The 10,000-nt window shown below is 45.7% G+C and overlaps 1 protein-coding gene across 2 annotated transcripts in view; it reads right to left on the bottom strand.

Moving 5' to 3' along the window:
• Positions 1 to 10,000, bottom strand: part of slc9a7 (solute carrier family 9 member 7) — a 58,278-nt gene that overhangs the window by 34,957 nt on the left and 13,321 nt on the right. For both annotated transcript variants that reach the window (XM_017479737.3, XM_047158358.2), the window contains exons 7-12: positions 8,024 to 8,165; positions 6,827 to 6,932; positions 6,412 to 6,500; positions 4,924 to 5,037; positions 3,636 to 3,747; positions 3,299 to 3,452 (exon numbers count right to left, since the gene is read on the bottom strand). In XM_017479737.3, coding sequence (XP_017335226.1) covers positions 3,299 to 3,452; positions 3,636 to 3,747; positions 4,924 to 5,037; positions 6,412 to 6,500; positions 6,827 to 6,932; positions 8,024 to 8,165 — 717 coding nt within the window. The remainder of the gene's footprint in view (positions 1 to 3,298; positions 3,453 to 3,635; positions 3,748 to 4,923; positions 5,038 to 6,411; positions 6,501 to 6,826; positions 6,933 to 8,023; positions 8,166 to 10,000) is intronic.

The following is a 10,000-nucleotide window of genomic DNA, read 5'->3' as shown; positions in this document are numbered from 1 at the left end:
ATAAGCCCAGCTGATTTTCTATTGGGGGGGGGGGGGGGGGGGGGGGGGACTTCCGCACTTCAAACAGGAAGCAAAAGTTCATCGCTCAGGAAGCCCTTGAGCAAACGGAGACGATGTCGAGTGCGCGGCCGCTCCAGCCCTGACGTCATCCTGCCGTAAACGTGACCGGGACGATCCGCAGACGCTCCTCTCTCGTGTCCCGGAACGCTAATCGCTCACTGGCCTGAGATTTGTGATGCGTAAGCAACGGCAGGATCAGACCGTAGTAAACAGTAGACTATAAACCTCCCCAGATTAGCAAGCATACATACGACGTACGGTAAAATGATATCATCACGATACTTGAAGACATTTCTACAATATACGATATTTATCTGAGACGCATCGATACCGATGTTGGTATCCGGCAGCGCTCCGTTACGAACACCCGGTGCTTAGTGTACGTTAGCGCTGTGCTAATTAAAGGAGCGTTTTACGATGAAACGACCAGCGTGCTGCGAAATGATCCACAGGAGGAACTACAGAACCTTCCTACGATACAAGTAACCTTGCTAAAAGTTGGTTTTTTTTTTTTTAACAGCGCGGCGTATTTCCTAAAGAGCAGGACTGTCAGGCGTCTGAGAGCGAGCACTGACGCACGCTGGTCTACGCTTTCATTGGTGGCTGCACGTGCCCGTTTTCATTTCGCCGATACCGCTCCGTCAAAGACGGCGTTTTAAACGCCACGACGTTTTTATAAATAAATAAATAAATAAAACGAAAGCGCACGATGTCGTTTGTAGCGGCACGTGACATTTCGTTGTTTTTGACGGACCGCTACGACCCTGTTCTTCTAAAACACGTACAAACACTAAAGGATTTCCAGAAGCGTCTCTCGGACGCAGGATGGACCGCTAAGTCGTGTCCGACGTCCCGCGGGCCAAAAGACGTTTTGTTGAACTTACAGCGTACGCCGGGGCGAGCTGTTTAATCTACACCGTAATCCTCTTTCCCCCAGCTACACTTATAAATAGGTGGCCTTGAGGAGCTGCTGAGAAAGCTTTACGCGGATAAACCCCTCCCCTTTCCGTCGCACCTGAACCCGCGACCCAGCTCCTCTTTATCTGCCCGCGTGCTGTGTGGATTACTCCGTCCGGTCGCTGACGGAACGGTCTGTCCGAGAGCTTTCCACGGTCCGCTGAACTTCTCAGAAATACCAGCAGGTCGATCGCTCGGCGGTGGAACTTTTTTTTTCCCCCCTTTTTCCATATAGATTTTCCCGTCTCTGAGCCAGGCCCAGGCCCGTCACTGTTACGCGATTCTTACACGAAGATTAACTGCTGTGCACGCACTCGTAACTAATTTAATCAATGAATTAAAAGCAGTGGAAGTCTATACGCGCGCCGTATACAACGTTTACAGGGAAATCTGTAACGGCCGTAGAGCTCGGCGTGTTTCAGACATAAAGCGGCTTGAGACGCGTTGTTGTTTTTCACAATCATTTCAAACGCACGTTATTCTGATTATTTTTAGCAGAAGTATTGACGTGATTATTAATAGTTAGTAAAACGACAATAATCATCATCAGAAGACGACGAGGACGAATGCGTTCATCATCGACATCATCTCACCGTTTCAATAACAAGCCAGTATTACGATTAGAAGAGATACAGAGGTGTTTTATTAATGATTAACAATAAGAACAAGAAGAATTCTTCCGCTTACTATTATTATTATTATTACTGGAAAGCTTCACGAAAGCCAAGAGTCCATGTTCTGGAAGCTTCTAAACGTTTCAGGACGCGGCTGTTATCGGAAAAGGACGAGAGCGGGAACTCCGGAGCACTTCCTCGTGGAGTATGTGAATAGAACGGCACCACATTACGGTGTTTTATTCCTTCCTCCTGCCTAATTAGGTGATTATGTGGTAATTGTTTCACAGGCCTACGCAGGGTAAAAGCCCATAATGCACTGCAGCGGGTCCGTGTACGCGAGTTCCTCCAAACAGACTGCTTGTGAAAACGTTCAGGATGAATAAACGTCAGCGTGCTCTCCAGTCACCCCGTTTTTCTCTCTCTCAGCTGGAACATCACCATGGAGACCACAAAGGGGTCACGCAGGGGTCGTACGGCGCGTCTCCTGCACCCCCTGCTGGGCGCTGAGGGAAGCAGTACGGAATTGTACATTGGAGTGGGAAGAGAGATGCTTCCGAGTTGTATTGTAAGCACGGCGGCGTGATTCTAAGCGTTCGGTCTTTTATAACTTCCTGTTTATGTCTGAAACCGCTAAATACCGAGCGATACTTCCGTAACTTCCTGCGAGATTTCCCGATCAAACTGCTCTTTCAGATTAATCACTCGTGATCAATTCCGTGGAGGGTTTTTTTTGGGTTTTTCCCGCCAAAAGCGTTCGATTTTGCTGCGTTTTTCCTGTTTGTAGGTGAACGAGACCTTTAAGCTGTACTCGCGTTCGACGCACGTGAATCAAGAAAATATGAACGCGCGACGTGATGACGTCACGTGACGAGTCTTGGCCCAAACCTGCGGGAAATCCGTGAAAACTTCTGCGATCGCAGAAAACCACCAGGAAGGGTGAGGACGTCCCGGATACGTACGTACACGTGCATAGAAATGTTCAACGAAGTCAAGAGTCCGTGTTCCGGAAGCTTCTAACCACTTCAGGACACGCTGGTACTGGAAAATGTCTGCGGTTTTCCAACACCTTAAGGACTGATTTACGCCGGTTTTGAAGAATGCTCTTCGTAAGAGTTTGAATTTATCTCAAGTTAAAAAGAAATATTCGTAACTTTTTCTTCTTAAGTTAGAAAATAAGAAGAAGAAGAAGAAGTGACGTCTCCCTCCACGGCGCAGGAAAAATTCTGAGTGACTGGGCGGGGCTGGGTTTGCTCACAGAGGGTTTTGTTTGTTTGTCTGTTTGGCCACGCCCCCTTCACCCTCACAAGCCTATTGTGATTGGCCAGATATGGAGCTCAAGCGATCTACAAGCTTCTCTGTGGAAATCCGGGGAAAACCTTCCTATCGTAACCTGTAATTTCAAGCGATGCGTTTTTACAGCTAAATCTGATCCCTAGCGGGCGCAAAACGAAGAACGTAAATTCACGACACACCCCACGGCTTCCAAACTCCACATCCGTACGTACTTCTTATCCGTGGAGATTATCTGCACTTTCACTTTCCCTTCGTTTGCCTCGTTAGCAGAAACGGCTTACAGACACCACCGGCGCTTCCGCTTCCTCCGAATCGAGCAAACTTGGCATAAAATCCGTAACCCTAGCGACCATTTTGTCTGAGAGTCTGACCTGATATGCAGCCAGGACAGCATGGGCGTCGTTCCTCCACCGAACACCCAGACGGTGAAGAAGACGATGAGCAGCGTGGTGGTGAACATCGTCTGCCTCGCGTACGTTGCTGTGTCGCGGATCGCCAGAGCAAACGCCATCGCTCCACGAAGACCTGCAACACACACACGACGTCTATAATAATCGGCAGGAGAGCAGTGCTCCAGGCTGAGCTCGGTTATTTGGTGACCCATCTCCCATATTAGGTCATGCTGAGGGTGAGGAACCACGGAGAAAAGACAGAACAAGCACACGGGGACAGCTTGGCCGTCGTTCAGGAAAGACGAGAAGACGATACCTGCGAACATCATCATGTGCTGGAAGTTGGCGCCAATTTTCTGTCTGCGTCCCAGGTTCAGCAGGAAGGACAGGGGGTAGATGTTCGAGGCTCGGCCGATAAAAATGGCGATCTGGTGATCAGGGTGAAGTTAAACAAACGCGCTTCACAACGGACATCAGGACAACAAACATGACCTTCAAGGGCTTTGAAGTTGCAAACAGTTGCTTTGCTTTTTTTTTAAAGCAGCGGCGTGTAATATTTAGCGCCCTCTACTGCCTGAGAGGTTCCTTAAATGGTGCCGTGTGATGTTAAGCACCCTCTGCTGCTTAAACGGGTTTTTAAAGGAGCGGTGTGCAATGTTAAGCGCCCTCTGCTGCTTGAACAATTTTTTAAAGGAGCGGTGTGCGATGTTAAGCGCCCTCTGCGGCTTGAACAATTTTTTAAAGGAGCGGTGTGTGATGTTAAGCGCCCTCTGCTGCTTGAACGGGTTTTTAAACGAGCGGTGTGTGATGTTAAGCGCCCTCTGCTGCTTGAACGGGTTTTTAAAGGAGCGGTGTGCAATGTTAAGCGCCCTCTGCTGCTTGAACAGTTTTTTAAAGGAGCGGTGTGCGATGTTAAGCGCCCTCTGCTGCTTGAACGGGTTTTTAAAGGAGCGGTGTGTGATGTTAAGCACCCTCTGCTGCTTGAACGGGTTTTTAAAGGAGCGGTGTGCAATGTTAAGCGCCCTCTGCTGCGTGAATGTTTTTTAAAGGAGCGGTGTGTGATGTTAAGCGCCCTCTGCTGCTTGAACGGGTTTTTAAAGGAGCGGTGTGCGATGTTAAGCGCCCTCTGCTGCTTGAACGGGTTTTTAAAGGAGCGGTGTGCAATGTTAAGCGCCCTCTGCTGCGTGAATGTTTTTTAAAGGAGCGGTGTGCGATGTTAAGCGCCCTCTGCTGCTTGAACGGGTTTTTAAAGGAGCGGTGTGCGATGTTAAGCGCCCTCTGCTGCGTGAACGGTTTTTAAAGGAGCGGTGTGCGATGTTAAGCGCCCTCTGCTGCTTGAATGGGTTTTTAAAGGAGCGCTGTGTGATGTTAAGCGCCCTCTGCTGCGTGAACGGGTTTTTAAAAGGAGCGGTGTGTGATGTTTAGCGCCATCTGCTACCCGAGATGCTTATTAAAGGAGCGATGTGTGATGTTTAGCGCCCTCTGCTGCCTGGGAGATTTTCTTTTATTACTATTTATTTATTATTGGGAATAGCATTACTATTCTACTTATTATTACTATTACTACTATTATTATTATTATTATTATTATTATTATAGGATACGAATGCTCCCACGATGAAGATGGGGCTGAAGACGTGGTTCTGGAAGGTGAACAGCGCCAGACCCATGTAGGAGAAGATGAAGTTCTCCGCCAGGAAGTGCAGCACCTCGAACAGCTGAAATGAAGACGTATATTAATATTAATCTCAGTGACTCAGTGCACAGCTTGAGAACTGATTAGAACGATTAATGCACGAGTGCAGTATTTACTAAGCATGACTAAGGACTGCTTAGAGAAATTTTTAAAGGTTCTATTTTAAAACCATTGAGTGTTTTTTTTTAAGCTGATGAACCGCATTTCGACTAATAAAAATCAATCGAGAATTCAATAAACGCTAGACACTGAAAACATTCGTTGGAAGCCCACAACTCAGTGCACCAGACTTAATAACCAATTAACGAACGCTGATCTTACCACTGCGATATTAATTATGGTTAATTACTAGGGATTACAATGATTAACTGTACAGCTGCTGATAACGGTCACTAGAATAAATAAAAGAGAGTTAAACAAAGCGTCATCATTATATTAAACAGGCTCTAGTTTACTAAAGGCCTGCGCACTCTTCAGAAGATTACGGCAAAACGTTATTCTGTTGTCTCGATATATGTACCCATAGCTTATTTCTAACTCCTTAGCATTTTAAATCATAAAATAGAAGCAAGGCTTCTCACCCATCACCCCCCCCAACCCAAAAACCATGGGGGGTGAAAACTTTTGCACTCGACTGTACAGTATGGAACATTTCACAGGCTGTAAATCAGCTGTTCAGCCTGGAGCTTCTCCTGTCAGCAAGTATCTTTTCAAAAGTTGTCAGAAAGTACGCGAAGCCCGCTGTTCCAGACGTAAAGGGGCTTTACGACGTGGAATATTTCGCTTCCTCAATCTCAATCTCGCTTCCTCCATCGTTCCATTTCAGCTCTCTGTAGTTTATTCGTCATCGGCGTGCTTTCGCAGGTGGCTGCTCACTCGAAAAGGTCATGGAAACTGACTGGAAGCTGGCTCAACGCTGCCCCCTGGCTGCCGTCCCCATACTCGAGTCGACTCTCAACCTGCATCCACGCTCATCATACAGTACAACCGAGAAGTTTATTTTCTACGTACGGCCTGAGTTGCTGTACCATGACTACGTATGGGCGGAGCTTTAAAACGGTACAGGGTGCTGATTGGTCGGACATAAAACTGTTTCTGATCTGTCATTTTGATATAGTTACACTTCCACCCAAAATGGCTTCCTGTTCACTGCATGTGCTCACTACATAGGGTGCACACTACTGTATACCTACGTAGTGCGCGACAGAACACGGCCATTTCGGAAAAAAAATCCACGTTTCTGTGGTATTTCGATGTCTGCGCTCGGACTTTTGACCTAGGTTAAAGTATTGGCACCCTTGGCCGATACAGTACAGTCCAGTGGGGAGATAATCTCTCTAAGAAAGAAGAAAAAAAAGAAAAAAAAAAAAACGAAGGAAGGGGAGAAGCGTAGTACCTGTTTGGTGCGTTTGGTCGACTCCTCGGACAGATTGTTGTAGGTGTAGTGAGCCTGCGTGATCCCACAGAATAACACCGCTACGACACCTGCAGGACATACGGAGCACGTTCGGGATGATTACAAGCCGGGGAATTCCCCCTCAGACCAGCCACAGATTCACACACGCGTGAAGACGCGCTTAAAGACAGACACACGTCGTAACCGACGTCTCTACGTACGGGAAAACATCTCTCTCGGTGCGTTTCCCTTCTTTCCGCGTACCATAAACATCACAGTTCACTGCTTTATACTCTCCGACATCTCAGGATCACGTGTCCGCTGTTAGAAGACCCTCGGACACCATTTATTTCACGCTAATTAAAGATAACGTACACACACACACACACACACACACACACACACACACACATACCTGTGAAGCCACATGCCTCGGCCAACAGGAAAGTGCTCCAGGACATGAGGAAGAAGAGCGCGGTCTCCAGCAGAGGGAAACAGTGCAGCTTGGTGAACTTCGTCACGTGAACACGGAGTTAAAGCTTTTAAACAGTACGACAGAACAACACACACACACACACACACACATCACAGTCCTGAAACTGCACTCGTACAGACGACAGGGCGGTGTGATGCAGCGGAGTACGTATATTTATCCGATTATTGTTACTTTAACCTTCTGGAACGTCCATGAGACAGGAGCGTTCCCGTTCTCGCTTACGTTACAGCAGCTATAAACAGTCGCGCCCTCACCAGCCCTCTCTTTAATCTCTCCCTCTCGCTTCAAAACTCTCTTCAGAGCTCGCCGCGTTACCGAGAGACCGCAACGAAGCGCAAACTCGTCTGTCCCGGAGATCTCGGAAAGACCCTGACGCTGGAGACTCCTTCCGCAAACGTCAAATAAACATCACCTTACAGAAAACGTCACCATATCGACACTTGCACACATTTTCTTAATCCGTTTATGTGGAGCTTCCATCGTACACGAGCGGTTACTACGGAAACCATAACGTGTCAGAACGAGCGTGTTAATATAAACCTGCGCTACTGTTAGAGCTGCTGTTCTAGAGAATGAATCAACGCCTTCTGACCAATCAGGATCCGGAATCAGACCGCGCTGTAGGATATTCAGAATCAAATGTCTCTGTTTACGTATTAGTTTGTACGTTCCCTGTTTTTGCACATTATCAAGTTTACTTAATTACATTTTATTTTCTCACTTACTATACATTTATATATTGTATGAAATCATTTATTAATTACTTTATTTATTTAATTCATCGTTTATTGCACCTATTTTCTGTATAGTTTTTTTTTTTTTAAATTTTATTAACTAATTCATTTACCCAATTTCTGTATATTTTTATTTCATTTTATGAACGAATTCATTTGCCCAGTTTATGCATATTTAAACGTTAAACCTTGCATGCGGCGAGTTTAAAGACGGGACGGTCGTCGCGGCGCTCACAGACGCACGCCGGTCAGGAATAAGACGCTGCGTCACAGGTGACTCGTGCAATTTCGGTAAGGTTATAACAATAATAAGAGTTAAAAGCTTTGAATCCATATCAGACACCGGAGTAAATCTGAGGTTTATGATGTGCTGAAAGGATATGAGGGCGGTGACGACTCCGGTGACCGCGCCCATGGCGAAAGATCCGCTGAAGATCCCGAGGAAAATGCCGACGGATTTAAAAAAGGCCGAGGCGTCGAACGTGTGCGTGTTCGTGCCGCTGGGCTGATAGGCCATGATGGATCTTAAAAACAAACAACAACAAATATATATTACATTATAAACAATAAATACAGTAAAATGGCGTAAAAAACGGGGAACCCCCCATCCTAAAAAAAAAAAAAAAACCCTGTCCAGGATGTGTTTTAAGGGAGCGGTATGTATCCCTTTCCCCAGCTGACTCCACCCACTCTGTCGATACTAGACACTACGCATGCCTTACGATGCCTTGACTTTTAAGGAAAACAAGAAACTAGGGTGACTTTATTTGTATTTGTAACTAGATGATTTTAACAGCTTTTAAAATGTTATAAAGCGAGTCATTTGCTTTAATATACAGCTAAATTAAATTAGTTATCCATGATAACGAACAACATATGAACGGTGAGAGTTCCTGTGTGAATGTTAACGATAGACCGAATTCTTCTATGCGAGTGTTACAAAAGAACAGATTTTTTCTTTTCTTTTTTTTAATAAACTTAAAGCCCCTTTTTGAGCAGATTATGACGGTCATGTGTGAAATTTGATGCGAGTTTCTTTTACTGTAAAAACAGTCAGAGTGAAACAGAAATAAAAGACTGCTTTGAGAAATAGAAAATGCCATCTGTAGTTTAATCACTTCACATTATTGATTTGAATCGAGTTGAACAGAAAGTGATTCTATCCGACCAGAAGATGGCGCCAGAGGACGGCGCCAGAGGACCACGTTTGCAGGAAAGCAGTGGGAACTTCCCGTACTTCACACTTCCTTCACTGGATAATTTCACTCAAAAACATTTTCATCCTTTTTTCCTTGGATTTATGGATGGATGAGGATGGATGGATGGATGAAGGATGGATGGATGATAGATGGATGATGGATGGATGGATGGATATGGATGGATATGGATGGATTGATGGATATGGATGGATTGATGAAGGATGGATGGATGATGGATGAGGATGGATGGATGATGGATGAGGATGGATGATGGATGGATGGATGATGGATGGATGGATGATGGATGGATTGATGATATGGATGGATTGACGGATATGGATGGATGGATGAAGGATGGATGGATGATGGATATGGATGGATGGATGGATTGATGGATATGGATGGATGAGGATGGATGGATATGGATGGATGAGGATGGATGGATGGATGAAGGATGGATTGATGGATGAGGATGGATGGATTGATGGATGATGGATGGATTGATGGATGAAGGATGGATTGATGGATGAAGGATGGATTGATGGATGAAGGATGGATTGATGGATGAAGGATGGATGAGGATGGATTGATGGATGGATGAGGATGGATTGATGGATGAAGGATGGATTGATGGATGAGGATGGATTGATGGATGAGGATGGATTGATGGATGAAGGATGGATGGATGGATTGATGGATGGATGATGGATGGATTGATGGATGGATGAAGGATGGATTGATGGATGAAGGATGGATTGATGGATGAGGATGGATTGATGGATGAGGATGGATTGATGGATGAGGATGGATTGATGGATGAAGGATGGATGGATGGATGAAGGATGGATTGATGGATGAAGGATGGATTGATGGATGATGGATGGATGAAGGATGGATTGATGGATGATGGATGGATGAAGGATGGATTGATGGATGAAGGATGGATGAAGGATGGATTGATGGATGAGGATGGATTGATGGATGAGGATGGATTGATGGATGAAGGATGGATTGATGGATGAAGGATGGATTGATGGATGAAGGATGGATTGATGGATGATGGATGGATGAAGGATGGATTGATGGATGATGGATGGATGAAGGATGGATTGATGGATGAAGGATGGATTGATGGATGATGGATGGATGAAGGATGGATT

Source organism: Ictalurus punctatus, chromosome 11 (assembly GCF_001660625.3).
Source record: "Ictalurus punctatus breed USDA103 chromosome 11, Coco_2.0, whole genome shotgun sequence".
In the NCBI taxonomy this organism is placed as follows: domain Eukaryota; kingdom Metazoa; phylum Chordata; class Actinopteri; order Siluriformes; family Ictaluridae; genus Ictalurus; species Ictalurus punctatus.
This window is presented reverse-complemented; position numbering and strand designations above follow the sequence as displayed.